Raw genomic sequence first — 21,619 nt, 5'->3', positions numbered from 1 at the left:
GTGTGTGTGTGTGTGTGTGTGTGTGTGTGTCAAGATCTGGAGGGTCACAGAAGCCTTGGAGAAACTGACACCTGCGCAGGGTGGGCTGGAGGTAGGGGCGTCCCCGCGCGCGCGAGCCGCCAGGCCGGGCCGGGCCGGGCCGGGGCCCACCACCCTCTACCCGGCTCCCCAGCTGGAAGGTGGGGCAGCCGCTGGGCGAGAGGCGGAGGTGGGGGGTCAACGTCTCCACTGAGGCCAGCTGCAGCCGCGTCCCCCCCCCTCTGGCTTCCCCCTCCCCGGCGTCCTCCCACCCCCCAACGCCGGGGCGGGCTGGGCGTTCCGAGAGCCTGGGGCTGGCTGGACGCTGCGCCGGGCCCCGGACGGAGCACGGGCGTCACCGGGCGGGGATCCCGGGGACCGGGGCGGGCCGGGGTGGGGGGGGGGGCGCTGGGCCGGGGGGACGGCGGGCCCGGTACCTTGCGTCCAGCGGCAGAAGATGGTGTCGGCGAGGCCCGGGCTGCCCTTGGTGCCCCACACCAGCTCCAGCAGCTCTTTGGTCAGTTCGGACATGGTGGGGTACCGGCGGGCGGATCTTTGCTTTCAGGACTCCGGCCCCGACACATAAGGAAGGGGGGCCGAACTTCGGAGGCCCAAGCTGCGCGATGGCGGCGAAGGCGACGGAACGTTAAGACCGAGACCAAGTGCGGAGGGCGCCCCGGGCAGCGACCACGCCTGTCATGCCCGCCCAGGGCCGTGAGAGCTCTTCCCTGCCGGAAGTGAACGTACTTCCGGTTATTCAGCTCCACCCCCCCCATACACACACAGAGGGCCCCGGAATCCCCTCCCCGGAAGCGGAAGTGAGGGGTGGGAAAAGGGCTAGGAGAGGGTCCTGCGGCCTTTTGGGCCATCTGAGCCCTTTAGTGCTGCTTTGGGATCAGGGGGACGTCCCGGAGGGCAGACAGGTTTGTCTCCCTCTGCTGCACCTCCTTTCCAGAAGGAGCTAAAAGCTCTGAGACCCGAGCTGCAGTGCCTCAAATATATGCCCATTCCTGAGTCTTTGTAGTATTAATTATGCCGAACTATAAAGCAGTGGTTGGGGCAGTTCAGAGGTAATGTCCTTGTCTGTATGGAGAGCTGTGCATAGATTGGAAGCCATCCTCCTCTGAGCCTTGGTGTCAACTCACATGAAGTCAAAGCAACTAGTGCTTGGAAACATGAGGAATATGGCGTCTTCCATTAGCCATCTTTCTACCAGGTAGAACACACATTACACACCTATGTGCAGATAGCAACACAGAACAAAGAAATCTGTAAGTGAAACAGCATTTTCATTCCCAGTTCTAGAGATGGTAGGGTAGGGTCTGTGGCTGCTAACACCTATTAAGAGAGACTAGGTTTTATTCATGGACTTCACATTTAGTTAAATTTAATTTGTGAAAAAACTTGGTAAAGTTTGAAAAGAAAGGAACTTACATTGCTTTGTATTTTAAAACGAAAGAGTAAAATCTGTCTTTTTAAGCTTGTGGTTTTTTTGTTTCGGTAGTGTTTCTTGGAAACTACCTTAGGATTCAATATTGCCTAGTTGTTAGGAGGCCATTCCCTGGTTCATACAGATTCTGACTCTTAGCTTTTGCACGTACTAGCAAATTGTCCACTCTCTACCTTTATTGTTTTCTTGCTAAGATAGGACATACTTTTCACATAGGAATAGAAGGAAATAAAGGAATATAAGGAAAGGTTAATGCATGGAAAGGATTCATGAAAATAGAGGTATTCATTTAACTTGGGGCATTTTGTAGGAATTTGATGGAGTACTAAAATTTTCTGACATTTTAAGTTTTAGGCATTTTAATACAATAGTAGTAAATGAAACAAGATGCAAACCCAGAAATTTCTGATTCAGGATCTAGCATGAAGCAAGTTTTAAAAAAGGTAGTTTTAATTCCAGAGCCTATGCCCTTAATAGCTATGCTCACTCTCACCTGGTTTTTATTAAGTGTTCCTTTGAGCAAGAAAGGAACTTATGAAACATTTTTGTGTCACATGATAAGATCATATTTCTTTTTTATAATGATAACTGCCAGGAAGAAAAGTGGATACAATGATCTAAGGTATGAGAATCTGGAAATGGCTGGCACAGGAGTTAGCTGTAATAGTCATGAAGAAATGCCTATGGCTTGAATTAAAGCACTAGTACTGGTGATTTCAAGAAGCAGTAATTTCCACACATTTTAGAATTAGAATGGGTTCAACTTGATGAATTACTTGGTAACTATATACATATGTATGTATATATACATACATACACACACACACACACACACACATACACACATAGAGATAGCGAGAGTATTTACACAAAACTAGGATTAAATGCAACTGGCATCTCTTTACACATGAATGAGAATGAGTTGAGCCTGCTCCATTGCAGGTATGGACACAGGACTTTGTGAATAGGAATCTGGCTTCTGAAATCTAACATTCTGAAGCCACCACATAAAAACTGGAGGTTAGAACAGGCTCCCATGCCTCTGAAAGAAAGTCAGAGGTGTTGGGGGGGGTGAGGGTATGATCACTGTGTGATACAACAGCAATAAAGAAAACATAGAAAAGTATACATGGGAAGAAAATGGGGAGGCAGCTTATTTTCATAATAAATTATCATAAATGTTGTAGCATAAACAACAGAAATTAATCCTACAGTATTATAGGTCTGATGTGTGAGAGGGATCTAACCAGGCTAAGTCAATAATATATCAGCAGGACTGTAGGCTTTGGGAAGGATCCACTTACTATTCTTTTCCAGCTGTAAAGGGTAACTTGCATTCCTTGATGTATCATACTCATTATTGTAACATTCCTTGTTGTGATTACTATTATTATTATTATTTCCAATACTGGGACTTGACCTGTGGGCCTGGGTACTGTTCCTGAGCTCTTGTGTTCAAGGCTAGCTTGAACTTGAGCCCCAGCTTTTAGGCACAATCCCCATATCTCAGCCTCCTGAGTAGCTATGGTTACAGACGTGGGAAAATTTATTTACTTATTTATGTGTGTGTATGTGTGTATGCATGCATGTGTTGGCCCTTGGGCTTGAACTCAGGGCATCACTATCCCTGAGCGTTTTCACTCAAGGCTCACACTCTACCAATTGATCCATAGCTCATTCCTGGCTTTTTGGTGATTAGTTAGACATAAGAGTCTCCTGGTCTTTCCTGCCTCAGCTGGCTTTCAACCTTGATCTTTAGATCTTAACCTCCTGAGTAGATAGGACTACAGGTGTGAACCATGAGCACCCTATTTCTCCTTGTTCTTTGACCTAGTTTCTTGGACTGAATGTTGGTGTCTCCCCCAAATTTGTAAATTGATATCCTAACTGGCAAGAAAATGGTATTAGGAGATGAGGTCTTTGGAAGGTGATGAGATCAAGAGGTGGAGTCCTCAGATGGGGTTTAGTGCCCTTAGAAATGATGGCTCAGTCTTTCCTTCTACCACGTGACCATGTAAGAAAGTCCCATTCTTCAGTTTCAAAGGAGCCACTACCAGCCTACAAAATCTGCCAGTACCTTGATTGTGGACTTTGCAGTCTTGGCAACTGTGCAAAATAAGTTTCTGTTGGTTTCTAAGCCACCCAGTTTGTGGTAGTTTGTTACAGAGCCCTAAACTGACTAAGACATCTAGAAAAGTGAATTGAAACCTTCTAACATATTGCTCTGACCTTTCCTTCTCTTTCTGTTTTCAACTTTTAATAATGAATGTAACTACACTGAGCCTACTGACCTACTCTAGGATGCTCTTATGTTAAGGTCAGCTGATAAGCATCCTGCCCCATTATTATGACAGACGTGGGTGTGTCACCTTTAAGAGGAGGGCCTTATGTGAGTGGGGATCCCAGCCTATGTTCACTCTCATTTTTGTTTTTTAGCCAGGAGCGGAGCAGTGTTGCTTCATGTTCTTGCAATGATGTGATACCTTACCCCAGGCATGAAAGCAAGAGGGCCAGTTGATAATGGACTGGAATCTCTCAAATTGTAAACCAAATTACATACTTTCTCTTTATAAGTTGATTTATCAGCTATTTGTTGGGGCAACAAAAAGCTAACACAGAGCAGTCCAAATTGGTTGGCTTGATATTGGTGTTGGAATGCTGGCTTAAAAACTAGATGAAAATGTGTCTGATCATAACCAACTATGTTTGTTCTATCAGGGTCATGATCACAGGCATGGTGGTTGAATGCCAGGAAGACTGAGGGATAAATGACCTTGGCTCCTGGACCTTTTTGTGCCAAACATTTATAGCTTTGAAAAACAGCCTTAGTAGCCAGGTGCCGATGGGTCACGCCTGTAATCCTAGCTACTCAGGAGACTAAGATCTGAGGATTGTGGTTCGAAGCAGCCCAGGCAGGAAACTCCATGAGACTCTTATCTCCAATAAACTACGCAGAAAAGCCAGAAGTGGCCTATGACTCAAGTGGTAGAGCTCTAACCTTGAGCAAAAGAAGTTCAGGGAAAGGTGCCTAGGCCCAGAATTCAAGCTCCAGGACTAGCACAAAGAGAGAGAGAGACAGAGAGAGACAGAGAGACAGAGACAGAGAGAGAGACAGAGAGAAAAGGCCTTGGATGAGAGTGAAGCCTTGAAAGACAGACAGACAGACAGATTTGCCTTACATTTGTGTGCATAAAATTCCGAAGATGCTTCCATTTGCTTCAATTTCGATTTTAGTTTTTAATATGTATTGGTGAATTTTCTGTCATCCTGACAAAATACCTGAGATAACCAACTTAAGAGGGGGAAAAATATTTGGGTTCTTCAGAAGTTTTGGTCCATGATTACCTGGCTCCATTGTTTATAGTCCTGTGTCATATCACGGCAGGAACACATAGGCAGAGCATGGTAAATAACCACGAGGTTGTTTTGATCATGATGGCCAGGAAGCAGAAGGAGAGAGAGAGGGAGGAAGGGTGAGGACCAAGCATACCATTTAAGGGCAGTCTCCCAATGGCCTGCTTCCTTCATGGAAGTCCTACCTCCTAGTTTCAACTACCTTCCAATAGCTCACTATCCATTGAAGGATTAATCCATTCATAAGACCAGAGCACTCAGAATTCAAACATTTACCTCACAATCTAGACACAGAGGCCCACTTCTTCAAAACCTGAATCTTTGGGGACATTTAAGATCCAAAACCACTATAATATTATCAAAATTTTCTAACTATGAAAAAATGAAGAGAATAGTTAAATAAACATGTCACCTAGATTTAATAATTAAGTTATGTGTTTCATCTATTTTTGGTAAAATACAAAATGCAAATTGTAGATTTCATAACAGCTTAATCTTATTTCAGTATGCATTTCTAAAAACTTAAAACACTTCTGTATAATCACATTCCTTATTAAATCTGAAAAAGCAATAATAATTCTCTACAATAAGTTAATACCTTTCTTCAGTTCCATTTTCATTGGGTCTCAGCACCTTTTAAAGTTAGTTTCCTCAGGCCATGATTTTCCTCAGGCCAGGTTTGCTGATACCATATGGCAACTTCTCCATGTCTAGTGGTTTAGACTTTATCTAAATTATTGCCTGAGTCTATTATTCCATTGGGAATTACAAAATGGTCCTCTTCTGTTTATTGGTCATTCTCTTTTTTCTTGAATTGAATAGTTAGTGCATTGTTTTTCAAATGTTCAAGTACTTTCTTATATGGTTTCTTTAGTGCTATAAAAGTATCATATAAGATTCATAGCAGTTTTGACCTGTAATATTTCATAATCACCATTCAGGTTATATATCTAATAATTCCTACTTTTCTTCCTTAACTGCTTACTTTGAAGTAGGTTTTTAACCCTTTAAACATCACAGGGAGGTGTTTACTGTAAGCTTGCAGCTTAATTATGTTTTATTCAGAGAACACAGATAATATTATCTTGATATATGTGTATTTGTGAAGGCTTGCTTTTAGGCTCAGTTCATAGTCTTTGTAAAATTTTCATGTGTGCCTGAGAATATTTCTCTCTAGGTGTACATATTACCAAAATATTAAGAGTACAATTCACTATTGCCTTCCTACACCACCAGCAATATCATTTGAAAAAAGATATTGCTAAATCATCACTATTAAGATAGATTTATCGACATATTCTTGTGTCAAGCATTGCCTTAAATATTGTTAGATTATATATTAGATGTCTGCATGTTTGAGTTGTTACGTTGCCAAATCATGCTTTGCATTTGTAAGGTATACTAGAATAAGTGGTTGTAGCCTCCAATATTTGTTCTCCCTGTTTGTATAATTCCCCCAAATCCTCATGTTTAAATAAACCTTAACTATAGATTCATTTTCTATAAACTAATCTTAATTATGTATTTTCTTAGGTTCCTACAATGATTAGCCCTTAATTCTGCTGTGCAGAATGCCAAAGAGTCAAAGCAACAATCAATGTAATTGATGTAATCAAATCAAATACCTTGTATCATCTTAGTGTGTCATTCATTCAGTGGTCAATGACCTGTGTCCTAGTCTTTGATTAATTACCACAACACAAAAGGCATCTCTAAAATGTTATTTCTGATAACCCAGAACTACAAAGAGATTCCATGGTAGACCTATGGCTAAAAGTTGTTACATTTAATGGCTTTTGTAAAAGAAGAAACCAGTAGGTACTGAGGACATTCCTTGAGTTTTAATTTCTTGTAAATACTTAATATTGTGTTGTTTTCAGATTTCAGTTCTGCCATTTTATCAACAGGTGGTGCCATTGTATTGTAGTTTGAAATTTGTGAAAGAAGAAAATGCTTCTTTTGCATATAGAAGCATCTTTTTTGTGGAGGCTTCAGTCAACGTTTTTGCACCTTAAGAAAGTTTGATTTTATAGTGTAAAAGTGCATGTGGTACTGGTGGCTCACATCTGTAATCCCAGCTACTCAGGAAGCTGATATGTGAGGATTATGGTTCCAAGCCAGCCCAGGTAGGAAAGTCTATAAGATTCTTATCTCCCATTAATCAGCAAAAAGCTGGAAGGAGAGCTGTGGTTCAAGTGGCAGGGCAAAAAAGCTCAGGGGCAGTGACCAGGTTATAAATTAAAGCCCTAAGAGTGACACCAAAGAAAGTGCATGTGGTAAAATCATATCATAGAATAAATTGAGTGGATACTTCTAATGCATATTCAAAAATCTAGAAATTACAAGACATTTATGTGCTATTTTATTCACAAAAGCAATTAATAAACAACATAGTATTTATAATAAAGAGGCATGTGTGCAGATAGCTATGGAATATTTGCTTTGATTTGATATTTTAGGTCATGAAAATTCTTGTTTTAGAATTTTGAAGACATTATTGTGTATTAGCAAACACCCAACCAAATCAAACAAAAAATAAACCAAAATACAATCCTCTTCATTTCTGTTCCAAGAGTATCAAGATAATACCCAATGCCTATTTATGTGTCTTCTTTTACAAATGCTATTAAATGTAACACTGGCCATCACTCTGCTAAGAGATGGCTTTGGAGTTGAATGTTACCAGAAATAGCACTGTGGAGATATCCCTAATGTCATGTCCAGTTACATGGGGACAGCTCAGTGTAGGTGTGACCACATATGTCCTGCTGCAAAGAGAATGAAGAGAGAATGATACCAGGTTCTTTGGCTTTCCTCGATCTGAGCTCTGCCTTGGATCCACATGGAAACTGGTTGTCAGGGTCACAGCACAATCACACAAGATGGTAATAAGAAGTTGGCCCAAGTCACAGACAGAGATTAGTTTGAGGCTTCTTGAGAAGAAGAATTGCAGATACAGCTGACTCTCCCAAACTGATTATCCCTATGTTCTTGATGTAGAAGGGCTAAACAAAATCACCGCCAGGTACTGGTGGCTCACACCTGTAATCCTAGCTACTCAGGAGGCTGAGATCTGTGGATGGTGGTTCAAAGTCAGCCCCAGCAGTAGAAGTCCCCATGAGACTCTATATCCTCCAGTTAATTTCCAGAACACCAGAAGTGGTGCTGTGTCTCAAGTGGTAGAGCATTAGCCTTGAACACAAAGAGGCTCAGGGGCAGCGCCCGGCCCTGAGCTCAAGCCCCATAATTCACACACACATACACACTGTAAGTAATACTTTAGCAATACTATAACTGTAAGCAACACTAACACAAAGGAATAAAACATTTAGACGTATCGCTGTCAATTATGCAAACAATTGGACAGCACATGGAATATTCAACTTCAAAGTAGATGAACAAGTTTTTTGGAAACAGAAACCAGGGTTAGTGCTTATATATGAGACAGGGTGGTGGAAGTAACAACATACTAGATATACTTTGTTTTGTTTTTAAGTAAAATTGATGGTATGCTTAAAATTCTTGTTCTCTAATGTAAGTTGAGTTGACAACTCCCATTTAATAGCATATTCCTATGATTCACAGGCAAAATGATTTAATCTCGGATTAATTCTTGTTTACAACTCTGTAAAAAAAATAAAACAAATCACGAACAACAATCCTATATCCCAACAACCCTATTTCCCAAGTATGTCTTCAAATGTGTTAAAATTAAATATTATGACCCAGATGAAAAATCAATTGGCTCTAAGTTATATGGTCCTTTTGTGGCACAATGTGGACTGACAGATTAAATTTTACTATAATTAACTGTGGTTGCTCCATGGCAGAGAAAGTGAGAGAGAAAGGGCAGTGCAGAAAATAGTATAAATGCTAATTGTACTTAGGTATGATAATAGAAGTTGCATTCCTTTCTTGCCCCCTGAATTGCACCCACATATTTTTCTAACTTCCTTAGGGTTAAATTTGGTAGGCAGGAACTCTTTAACTTTCAGGTTCAACAACTGGGTGAATAGGAGTGGGAAATATACTTTGTTACTATTCATGCTTCTAAAGTTTATCTGTAGTTTCTAAGTCATTCTGTGAAAGACAGTTGAATATATGTTTGTCCACTCATCCTTCCTGTATCTGAAAGTAAATAGTGATTATTTAATGAGGAAAGAGTTTTTACTTTCTTTAAGCAGTTTTTGGGTGAGATTAGGAGAGATCAGGAAGAATGATGGGTGGGGTGACATTGGACTCATAAATTGGCAATTTAAATTTAAAATAGTTGGGCCCTGGTGGCTCATGCTTGTAATCCTCGCTACTCAGGAGGCTGAGGTTGGAAGCCCACTTCAGCAGGAAAGTACTTGAGACTCTCATCTCACACACATACAAAGCCAAAAGTGGAACTGTGGCTCAAGCAGTAGAGTGCTAGGCTTAGGCAAAAATACCCACCAACAGTGCTCAGGCCCAGAGTTCAAGCTCCAGGACCAGCATGTATGAGTTTATGCACATATGCACAAATTAATGAGAAAATATTTCTATGTGCTAAATATAGAGAAATTTAAAACCAAACAGTTGAAATCCCACATGAATGCCTAAACATGATATAACACGCCTAGAAATAAAAGAGATGTGCCGGGCTGGGAAGTTGGCTCAGTGGTAGAGCGCTTGCCTTGCATGCCTGAGGCCCTGGGTTCGATTCCTCAGCACCACATAAGCAAAAAGAAAAAAAAGCCGGAAGTGGCGCTGTGGCTCAAGTGGTAGAGCGCTAGCCTTGAGCTGAAGAGCTGAGGGACAGTGCCCAGGCCCAGAGTTCAGGCCCCACAACCAGACCTCCCCCCCCAAAAAAAGAGATGTGCCACAAGTTAAAATACAGACCTTACATATTTGAACTTAAAACAATCTTTATGATCTTGAGGATAAACTGAATATACTTTAAATGACTTTGAAATAGAAACCTATAAAGTGACTCATGTAAATGAATATTGAGTTGTTCTAATGATCTAATGCATCTTAGAACAAGATCACTTGTTTCTGTTTCTATTGAACTGTTACATATTTATGGATGTGTTTTGATAAATGATTGCATAATTTGGGGGCGACTTGGCAACAAAGTCTCAAAAGTCTTGAAAGATGTAACTACTATTTGATCTAGCATATCAAATGCATATCAAGGGCATATCAATGCTTTAAATTTACCTAAATAAATATTTATTAATACATACATTTACTTAGTACTTATTTAATAAATATGTAGATATGTATATAAATGCATTTATGAGTATAAGGAATACACAGAATAGGGATTGCTTACATGAATTATGGTACATTTATCAAGGTGAAACTAGTTTTTAATGGTAGTTAATGTAAATGAGAAATATTAATATTAAAAGCATTCTTGTATTATTAGCAGTAGTAACAAGGAAAGATAGTGTATGTGTATTCACACGAGTGTATGTGAGTATACGTGCAAAATCCAACTTGAATTAAACAAAGTGAGAACAAAGGGTATTTACTATAAAAAATGAAGGGATTTCTCAAAGATTCCAAAGCCACTTAGGAGAAATGGCTAAAATGCGTATTAAAGAGTTGTCAGTGTTCTTTGTCATTTATCTTTTCTTCTGACCTGTTTAATTCCATGATCTATGAGGAGGATTATGGTGATCCTTGACTTCATATGTTGCAGTCGAGCTGTATAGAAATGACTTGGCACTCTTTAAATTCCAGTTTCAAATTCTTGGAGGGCCTTGGGTTAAGAATGTACTAATACACAGTGTTTATGCTTAGTGTTTCAGGTACAGCCACCGCTGATGTGCCTGGCAGAGCCTGCTCCAGTGACTGCAGAAGTATATCGAGCATGCCCAGGATACAATGCACAGGTTCATGTAAACACATTTAAACATATAAAGTGACAAAACTTAGCAGTCATCATTTTACATAAACAGAAGAACAACATCTTCTAAAAACTTGAAAAGCTATTTTGATCTTTATTGTGGTGTATTTGACCAAGATTCCTTTAACTTCCCTCTTTTCATTCTTCCTTTCTCTTTTCCTCCCTCATCCCACCCCATTACTCAAAGCTTGATCCTCTCTCCAGATTATAAGCCTTATAGTATATATGTATAATTTACTATATGTATGGGAAAAGTTGAAATACATGCAACAAAGTCTTCATATTGCTTTAGATAAGAAGGTGAGATTGTGAATGATTTAAAAACTTCATTTTCACATTTATTTATTTTAGTGTTTAATCTTCTTGAGCTTTTGAAATTTCTCATTTTTAAAATAGTCATTGTAAATATTTATGGAGTGCTATGTGATATTTTGCTGCAAGTATACATTGTATAATATTCCAATCTTAATAAACATATCCATCTCCTCAAACTTTTTGTTTCATTCCTTTGTGTGGAGATTATATTCAGAATCCTTTCTTCAAGCTTGTTTGAAATATATGGTTCATTATTGTTATCTATAGTCATTCTGCTGTGCAATTCAACACCAGAACTAGGTTCCCACAACTTTAAATACGTATGCATTTGTTTGTAAAATTGAAAAAATAGACTATGTAGAATAGAAGCACAGAAATACTTATAATGTATAAATTACTCTCATCAATATTCCTAACATATTATTTTATCCAAAGCACATCAAAGTCTCCAAATCAAAAACTTTGTTTTCTAAGATGCCTCAGGCAACCCGTTTACCTACCCTAGTGATTTCATATATACTTTAAAAAACAAATGAATACACAAATAGAAGATCATTTTGTAGTTTACAAAGCAACTTAAGCAGCACAGCTTGTAAAAATTATGTAACTATGGTTAATATATGTTTTAAGGCCTAGAAAGACTGAGTGTAACTCTCATAATTAAATTGATTTCTAATAAGAATTAACTTCACCATTTTGCAAATTGTGGAAAATATATCTTTAGCAGTAGTTACGTGAGTGTTTAGTAAAGTCCAATGCTGTTACATATACACACACATGCAGATTATGCTGGGCATGTGCTATGGTATACAATGTATACACTCTGGTATAATGGTGTAATTTTCTGAACTAGAAGATATAGTGGAGTTTTGTTGTTGCTACACAGTAAGAAACTTAAATTACCCCCAAAGCTCAGATGTTAAAAGTTTTAGCTCCCAGCTTGATACTCTTGTTAGGTGGAAATGTTAAGAGCTGGGGCCTAGTGCGAGGTCCTCTGGTTATTGGGGACTTGACCTTGGAACTGGAGCTTCTTCCTCTTCCAGGTCGTGAAGGGGGCAATTTCACTCTGTCTGGAGCTCCTGCCATGGCATGCTACCTCGGCCAAAGGCCAAAAAGCAACAGGGACAATCAGCCAGGGACTGAAACTTCCAAATCTGTGTTTCCAAATGAACCTTCTTTTGTTTATAAGATGGAAATCTTGATTGCTTATTACAGTAAGAGAGGGTTGATTGGCACACTTGTTAAAAATTGAATGTAGTCCTTACTTTTTACATGCTTCTTAATATTAAGAGAAACTATGCTGGACTTGGGACTTGAGAGCTTTGTCTTGTAGGCATGTACTTGTCTTTGTCCCCAGAAGTTGGCCTTCCCATCTTTCATTTATTTGATGTTAGCTGTTCTTGTCCACTCCTCTTCCCCAAATCACATTGCCCAAACAATGTTTAAGTAAGATGCAAGAATAATTCTCAGGCAATGCGTGGTTATAATACATACTTGTATTTCTAGCTACCAAGGAGGGAGAAATTGGGAGGATCACTGTTTGGGGACATTTGTGTCAAAAAGTTAGCAATACTTCCATGTCAACCAACAACCTGGCCACGGTGGGATATCTGTCATCTCAGATACATAATTGAAGGATTGTGGTATGAGGCTGGTCACAGGTAGAAACAGACGACCTTATTAGAAAAAGAACATGAACAAAAAGGGGTTGGAGATGAAGCAGAGCAGGGTCTAGTAATCCTAAGACCCTGAGTTCAAATCCCAGGACTGCAAAATAAATAGATAAATAAACTATTAAATAAAATGAATAATAAATTCTCTAATCTCACCTAGAGCCAATAATAATTTCTTCACTCTAGGCTCTTGACTCTAGCCTTAGAAAACACTCCATCTTCCTCTTGAAAACTTCTGTTGGACATGATTAAAGCCGTTGGCTGAGATTGCTCTGGTAGATTTTCTTCTAAATATGAATCATGACTAATAGAAAATAGAACACTGCTAAAACGATTTCAGACCCACTAAGAATTCTGATAAAGCCAGGCACCAGTGGGTCATGCCTATAATCCTAGCTACTCAAGAGGTTGAGATCTGAGGATCACAGTTTGAAACCAGCCCAGGCAGAAGATCTGTGAGACTCTTATCTTAATAAAGCACTCAGAAAAAGCTGGAGTGGTGTTATGGCTTAAGTAGTAGAGCACCTTGAGCACAAAGAGGCTCAGGGACAGTGTCTAGGCCCTGAGTTTCAAGCCCCAGGACTGGCAAAGAAAAAAAACCTGAATGATGTTAGAACAGTGAAATGAGGTTAACCATAGGAATTAGGTTCTTTTTCAATGTGTGCACACTGCATACAAAATGTAAGATTAAGTCTTTAACACCACAAAATCCCTTATAAGCTAGCTCTCATGACTTGAACTCAGGATATTGCCCCTTAGCTTTTTTTTTTAAACTAAAGGTTGATACTCTACCATTTGAGCCACAACTCTATTTCTAGCTTTTGGTGATTAATTGGAGATAAGAATCTCACAGACTTTGCTGCTCAGACTAGCTTCAAACTGCAATCCTCAGATCTCAGCCTCTGGGGTTGCTCAGATTATAGGCATGAGCCACTTGAACTCTTAAGTAGCATGCGTAGAAGCTACTTGCCAAGCAAGTGTTCTTATTTGCATCAAATGTGTGTGAATTTGGACTTTGTTGATAGGGTAGAGAAACTGAATTTTATTTGTCAAAACTGTTAGTTAATTTTCCAAAGTTCCAAACTGAATCCTATTTGTTCATTTTTCAAATTCTTCAAAATATCTAACACCTTGGCTGATATATTGGTAAATGAAGATTTAAGGATTCAAATGTATGCTTGACAAAAATGAGCTAGTCACTATATTTTTAAGGTGAGGAGAGGTATTTTTTCAACCTGTAAAACTGTGAAGGGTGTAATTCCATCAAAATTTGCCCAGTCTGCTTTTGGGACTGACTGGGAGGTATTACTGGAATTGCTTAAGACATCTTTTAAATTGTAGAAGATCCATTTTCTAATTACATTAGAAAATAACATATCATTTCCTAGTACAATTCAGTGGGTTTTTGATTTTTTTAAGCAGTTTTTCTAAGACTGGAAAAAAGGTAAAGTAATAGATTCCATTGTAACTCCTTGCAAAATAAATTTACAGGAATAGGTTCTGTGAGATTCCAAGAAGCTCCTAGGTAGTTGTCATTTGGAATTGTCACTGTGTCACTCACTGCATGATGGACAATTGAATGTCATTAGCTAAAACCTTTCAGGTGGACAAAGATACTCTTTTCACCTTTGTGCACTGACAGCTACAGATAAAACAGAACTAGTCTTTGCCTTGTGTTCTTTTGCGTTTCATTAAGGGATATATTGGGTAGCCTAGGTAGCATGAACTAAAGACAAGTTGAAGAAGAATGAGCTCATGATTTCAAGAGAGACAAAAGAGTATAACTGATTCCTCATAGGAGGAAGATGAAACATTTGCCTAAGAAAATTGCTAGTTTCTTGTTGGAGGGAGATATTTGAAGGATATTTGATGGCAGGGTACAGATTCTAAACAGTCTGTGATTAAAACAAAATCAGACATGATGCCTTGTTCACTATTGTTTTGCCTATGCCAACTATGTTTTCCACACATGAGAGGTACTCAGAAATACTTTACTTGGATGAACAGAATGATTTGTTCTTGAGAAAAAACATTTTTGCAACAAAACAAAAAATGGTAAAAATTTACATATGTTGGAAATTGATTTACAGGAGCAATCAAGAAAAAACCTGTACCTTAGGGTGCATGGATTTTTAAAATGACATAGATGATAGTATGACCCCTTTAAATTATTAGTAATACTTTGATTTTCTGCTACATCCTATTAAAAAAGGTTGACTTTTTTTGGCAATCAGGAAGCTTCTCCACTTTTCTACAGAAAACTCCACATTCTGGGAGAAGATTAGGTGAGTTAAACTTTCAAATAGAGTCTCATGAATCAAACACATGTCTGGTAACAGAAGAAAGAACACAGAGGATGTATGCACACCTGGAGAAAGTAACTGAAAGGGGATTCTTAAATATTTTTGTCTTTTCATTTTAATCAGGAAGTACTCCTACCTTGTCTAGGTTTGGAGATGTTATTTTTTAGACAATCTATTCCACTGACAAGAAATAATGATGATTCATTGTTAGACGACAGAGATTTGACTTTCTAAATACTTAGTTCTTTGTAGCTAACAGAGATCCAACAGTGACATTTAAAAATTATTCTGTTTCTGAAACTCAGCTACTCTTTAAACCAAGAGGACGAAAGTACGTGGAATGGTGAACATCTACATAACTCATGTCAGTCCTGTACCTACTACCAAATCTCAAATGTGTCCCCACATAAATCAGTTCTGAGACCCAAGGAGCTAACTCATTAAAATTTACTTGGTATTCCTGTAACCTTTTCTCAGGAAGCAACAGCAGGTATAAAATGTGCAGGTTTTTTTTTTTTTAAAGAAATGTGCGTAAGACTTTAATTCTATCTTACAAAAGAAATTCTTCTTTGTGAGTAGCTGGAAAATGGGGCAGCAGGAGGGTGAGGAAAACCATGGAATTTTGAAGTGTGACATGGTAGATTATGGTAAATTAGAAATTTGTCCAACTATTGATGGGGAGCTGCCAGGCTGAGTGAGAATTTTCCAGTGTGCCTAGGTGATAGTATAGTTTACCAATTTGGCTCCTTGGAAAAATGGCATTAACATTTTTGTTCACTGGGATGGATCAAATTCATCTCTCCCAAATGCAGCATCTATAGTGGTAAATCAGTCTGTAGATGTTTATAGTTAGTGTTATACTATTTACAGTTTCAAAATCGAGTATTTCCACAAATCTCATGATATTATCTTGCTTTTTTTTGGCTTGTTTCTTTTTTTAAAAAAAAATTATTGTAGAGTTGATATACAGAGGGGTTACAGTTACATGAATCAGAAAATGAGTATAATTCTTTTTGGACCATGTCTCCCCTTTGGTTGCTCCCTCCTAGTCTTTTCCTCCCACCCCCGCCCATCAGGTATCTAGTTCATTTCCCCACCAATGGTTTCTTAACTACAGAATGAAGTGTCAAACTACTTAGCTCGATGGACATCTGACCAGCTGCACAGAGGTCATTGCTGAATGCTACCACACAGCTAGACCTCATGTCAAGATTTGAATTCATTTGAATTCTTTCAGGTAAGCCACCACTGCCTTTACAGTCTCCCGATGTTGCACTCACAACCAGGAAGATATCTTTCCTATCTTGAGGGTAGGAGTCATAATTAATCCCTACATGAATATGTAATCTTTCTTATGCACCTGCTACATAGCTGACTGCCACACATATTTGTTAAATTCATAAATATATGCTCAGTTTTATTAAATAGAATATAACTATAAGTTAAGTATTATACTTGTATGTGCAATTGGCGATCTACATGAAATATCTCAAAGACAATCTCTTTTCCTTTAGTGTGGTGAAAACTCTACTTTGGGTGAAATATGACCCCCATTTTGTAGATGATATGTACAATTATTGCTTATTTTATATAAAATATATGGTAAATGGACATATCAGGAGATCTTTTATTTATTTGTCTGTCTGTTGTGGGGCTTGAACTTAGGGCCTTGGGCACTGTCCCTAAGCTCTTTTGTTAAAACCTAGTGTTCTATCACTTTGAGCCACAACTCTACTTCCGGTTTTTAAGGTGGTTCATTGGAGATAAGAAGCTCACAGATTTTCCTTTCTAGACTGGTTTTGAACCTCGACCTCAAGATCTCAACCTCCTGAGTAGCTAGGATTATAAGCATGAGCCAGTAGTCCCCTGGTTAAGCCAACTTTTAGCTGATAAAAAGGAGGAGCCAGAGAAAACCATTTAAAAGGAAATTAGATTTTCTTTTGCTACTTTTGAAGACAGACCAGGCATCAAGAAATGTGGGTAGTCTCTAGCAGTCTGAGGTATCTTCTACCAGATCACTCGTAAACAAATGATCACATCTCTTAGACTTCATGTATTCAAATGTTTTTTTTTTCATTCGATTGTTTCTAACACATTTATAAGATTATTTTTTGGTTGCTTTGTATGTCCCTCCCCCACGGTATAACCCCTGCTTTCACTGTATTTCATGTCAGTATTATTTGTGGAGGGGAAGGGGAAAAACAAATCGTTTAAATAGGGATACAGGTGGACCCATTGCAACAATGAGATGTACAAGTCATTATGTTGAAAATGAACTTTACAACTTTGGTGGGGAGGGGTGGAAGGGTGGGGGAGCATGGGGAGGATGGGAAGGGATGGGAAGGGGAAACAAAGGAGGAGGCTACAATGCTTGATAAGAAATGTACTCATTACCTTGCCCATGTAATTGTAACCCCTCTGTACAGTATTTTCACAATAAAAAAAAAGAAATGGTCATCTCAGTCCTATACCTGCACAGGAACTGAATTTTGCTAGTACCTGGGCGAATTTGGACATGGATTCTCCAAGATCTGGCAGACAACAAATAATGCTGCTGTTGACATCTTGATTTCAGTTTCGGGAGATCCAAAGCAGAGAACCCAGTGTCCATATCCTAGACTTCAGACATAGCTGATGAACACACAAAATGTGCTCTCTAAAGCCACCAAGTTGAGGTTCACTTGCTTTGCAATAAAAGATAGCACATAGTATGCCATTGCCACAGACAACTGGATTTGTTATGTTCTGCTCTGCGTTTGCTTATGTATTTGTTTATTTAAGTTAAAGTTTCTTCCAAATTAAATGTTGTTTGTTAGCTACATTAGGGTGTTTGGTCATTTTTCAAATCAAGTGATGAAAGGTTACTGGGTATATTCTACCTCATTCATGATTCTGGGTTCTTGCTGAAATCCAGTCTAGTAGTCAAAGTAGCCTGACCTGACTTACAATAGTAGAGACATCATTGCAACATTTTATGTGTCAAACAGGTGAACATATAGTCTTAAAGTTGGACTATTTCGAGGCCTGTGCAATTTATTTTCTAATACAGTTTGATTTGATTCTTTGTCAAATATTTATAATTTTCAAAGCTTTTAAAGACTTAAAAATATTTTTGTAATTAAAAAAAAAACTCTTTCTCTGGGCACCAGTGGCTCATATCTGTAATCCTAAGTACTCAGGAGGCTGGGATCTAAGGATTGTGTTTCAAAGTCAGCCTGGGCAGGAAAGTGACACTCTTATTTCCAATAAGCTATAAAAAAACTGGAAGTGGAGCTGTGGCTCTAGTGGTAGAGTGGTTAAGCAATAAAGCTCTGGGACCGCATCCAGGCCTTGAGTTCAAGCCTCAAGACCATCAGAAAAACAAAACAAAATTTTTCTTTGGTGTATTTAGACAATCTGAAGCATTTAAAGAAATATTTGCTAAATTTTATCTTTTCTAAAGCTTTAATGTTGGTGTGTTTGGATTAACTTATCTGGTAGAAATAAAAACAATGACAACTTTGGTAGTTTTAGAATGGCTATGTGATTTCATATTAATGTAAGGCATGCTTTTATTGAGGCAATAATTTGTGTGTGTGTCGGGGGTGGGGGTGGGGGTCCTGGGGCATGAACTCAGGGCCTGGGCTATTGTGTTCAAGGCTACTGTCTACCACTTCGCCACAACTCCAGCTCAACTTTTCTGGTAGATAACCGGGGAGATAAGGTCTCACAGGCTTTCCAGCCCTCATTAGCTTTGAATCTGCATCCTTAGATCTCAGCTTCTTAAGGAGCTAGAATTACAGGCATTTGCTATTGGTGCCTAGCTGGAAGCACTGATACTTTGAAAGGACTCATATACTAGCTCCACTAGCAGCCTGAAAATATAAACATCATTTATCATCAAAACTTTGAATTTAATGATATTTTTTGTTGTTGTTTTTGTTTCTTCAATACTGAGGATTGAACCCTGGACCTTGTACCTGCTAGGCAAGCACACTACCACAGACCTGCATTCTCCACCCATCTTTAAGACCTTGTATCTTGAGGTATCAGACAGCAATATAATGGTTACTGTTCATGATTATGGTAAATGAATTGAGTGTTTATCAAGAGCTTTAGGGTGTGGTGAATTGTGCAAGATCCCATCATACATGTATTAGAGTATCTAAATAATTTAGCCAGGAACCCAATCCTACTTCTAACCTATTTATTGACCATGGAGTAGGCTACCAGGCAAACACAAGTCTTCAGGCATAAAGAATGTCAAACTGCAATAGAAAAGCAAGACTGAGAACATTGTATTAGTAAAACTTTCCTAAAGCTATGCACAGAGTGTGATTGGAATCGACATTTGAGTCATTTGGGGAACTATAGAATGGCAATTTAGCCCTGTGTTCCTCTTCCTGAGATCTCTCCATACTTTATCCACCTCCCCTTACCATGGACTAAGTTAGCCATTATGAACAAGAAGGGTATCTATTTATTAGCTTTTTACAGCTGCTCATATATTGATAAGAAAGCAGTACGCACTACACCGCATTGAGGGGCAGGTCTAAATCATGACACCAATGTAGGGTGGAGAATGTTGAGACAAAACCATGGCGGTCACTAAAGCAGGTGATGAGACGGGAGGCTTGCCACAGGTAAAGCTCTAGCTCCGTGTGTGGGTGAATTGTCTGCAAAGAGAGGACCAATGGGAGAGGGTATAGTGGCTCTGGATAGGGATGTGTGCAAATGAGACAAACCCAGCTGGCAGACAGACTCGGCTCTTGCCAGAGAGAGGTTTTAAAGTTGATCTACTAGACAATAGGGAGCTATTCGCTCTTGTTAAACAGGTGGTGCTAATTAATTGAGGGTACTTGGGAGTCAATCAAGTTTTCAGCAACAAGTTGGCGGGGAAGAGTTTTAATTGAATAAGGAGTATTTGCATTGGAGAACTGTCTCCCAAATGGGGTTAGTAACAGTCACCTGGGGACAATTGCTGGAAGGGAACAAAGCTAAGCGGTTTCTTGGGGGTGCTTATGTTCTCCTCAGTTTGAGATAAAAAGTCTCCCCCCCCCACAAGCTCACAGAGTGATCCGTATTGATTTGTAACTCTCTTCTAGGGAGTTACAGAGTGTATTTAGTAATGGACATTGTGTTTCTCTCTGGAGAGCTCTAGTTAGATTATTCAGAAAAGCAACCTTGGGGAAGAGAGTAAGAACTTTGGTGAGCTTTATGTAAGCAATTTGGTATCATTTAACAGCCTTAAAAGACTCTCCCAACTTTTTGAGTCTTTTCTTTCAGTAGTTCCTTTCTGAATCATAGTCTCTATAAAAAAAGAAACACTTGTACAGGTTAAAATAAAATATACCAAGAAATTATCAAGAAATGTTCGCTCTTTTCCTGTATTATACTTACCTTTCAGATCAATGGTGTCTTTTCCTCCATCTGACCAGTAGAGGGAGCAAAAACTCTTAATATAAATAGCTTGTCTTTTGGCAGTCCAAAATAACGTCACCGACTCACCACTCTATTTTTGAATTATTATAGCCTAGAATTTATAAGTAATATACTGGAAATGGGATGCGGTGTGTATTTCTTTCATAATTTATAACTTGGGTCTTATTTCATTGTTTATGATATGCCTTGTTATAAACTGCCCTATGTGACCTTCTTTAACCAGCCCAAATGGACTCCATTTCCAGAATAGGTGTGCCCTTTGCTGGGCTTGTAGTCTTATTTTCATCTTTTTGGTGAACATCAGTGCTTATTATCTGTCTGCATATGACCTGCTTGCTGGAGGCTCAGTTTAGAAACAGCTCTAATGAATCCTTCTCGGATCTTCTGCCTTTCAATTTATGTGGTGTGCGTAGGTTCCTGTTTTACAACCCTTACTACAACTCTTTATTTGAGGTTTATTAGACAAAGAAATGGCTTTCATTATTCTCTTTGTTTATAATGGACCTTCCAGATAAAATACAGGCTTCCAGTTAAAAGTTTTAGCTGAACAATAATTTCATATTTTTAGTGTAAGTATATTCCATGAAATATTTGATTCAGACAAGCTTCTGAATCTAGAATTCATAGTTAACTGCACATTTTGTATTTTTGGTTTGCTGAACTTTGAAACTCTGATCATAAACGTGATGATTTCAGAGTCTTTGTCGCTCATATAGCCGTGCTTCAGAGCATCATCTCTGCTCATACATAGTGCTTTCTCCATTAATTCAAGGGTCCAAATGTCCTAGGAAACTAAGTTACTATGTGATGTAGGGCTAGGACTTTTGGATCAAATACCTACTTTAAAACATTTGCAATTGTATTACATTACTGTCTAGACAGTGAACTTTTATTAGCTCTAGAAGACAAAATAGTCGTAAGAAGGAACTTTATGCCAAGCAGAAATTCAAGGACTTAAAAATAAAAATTGGAGAGTAAACTGAAAAATATATGTGTCTTAAAATAGGTCTTTGAGTTGTTAAAAAAAATCTCTTGCAAAATGAGTATGAATCCCCCATAAAAAAGAATTTAAAAAGATTTTCAAAAACATACTTTTTTTGAAACAAGATGTGAATTATATATATATATATATATATATGTATATATATATATGGTGTCAGTTCTATTCACTATTTAAAACAAATTCATTCTCTTGCCTTGGCCCAAA

At 38.7% G+C, this 21,619-nt stretch overlaps 1 protein-coding gene across 1 annotated transcript in view; it reads right to left on the bottom strand.

The window, feature by feature from the left end:
• Positions 1–736, bottom strand: part of Fam188a (family with sequence similarity 188, member A) — a 64,197-nt gene extending 63,461 nt beyond the window's left edge. The window contains exon 1 of the mRNA XM_013014708.1: positions 456–736. Within this exon, the coding sequence (XP_012870162.1) occupies positions 456–549 (94 nt within the window). The 5' untranslated portion in view covers positions 550–736. The remainder of the gene's footprint in view (positions 1–455) is intronic.
• Between the last annotated feature and the right edge of the window lie 20,883 nt (positions 737–21,619).

This window comes from Dipodomys ordii, unplaced genomic scaffold (assembly GCF_000151885.1).
Source record: "Dipodomys ordii isolate 6190 unplaced genomic scaffold, Dord_2.0 Scaffold24, whole genome shotgun sequence".
Taxonomy (NCBI): Eukaryota; Metazoa; Chordata; class Mammalia; order Rodentia; family Heteromyidae; genus Dipodomys; species Dipodomys ordii.
This window is presented reverse-complemented; position numbering and strand designations above follow the sequence as displayed.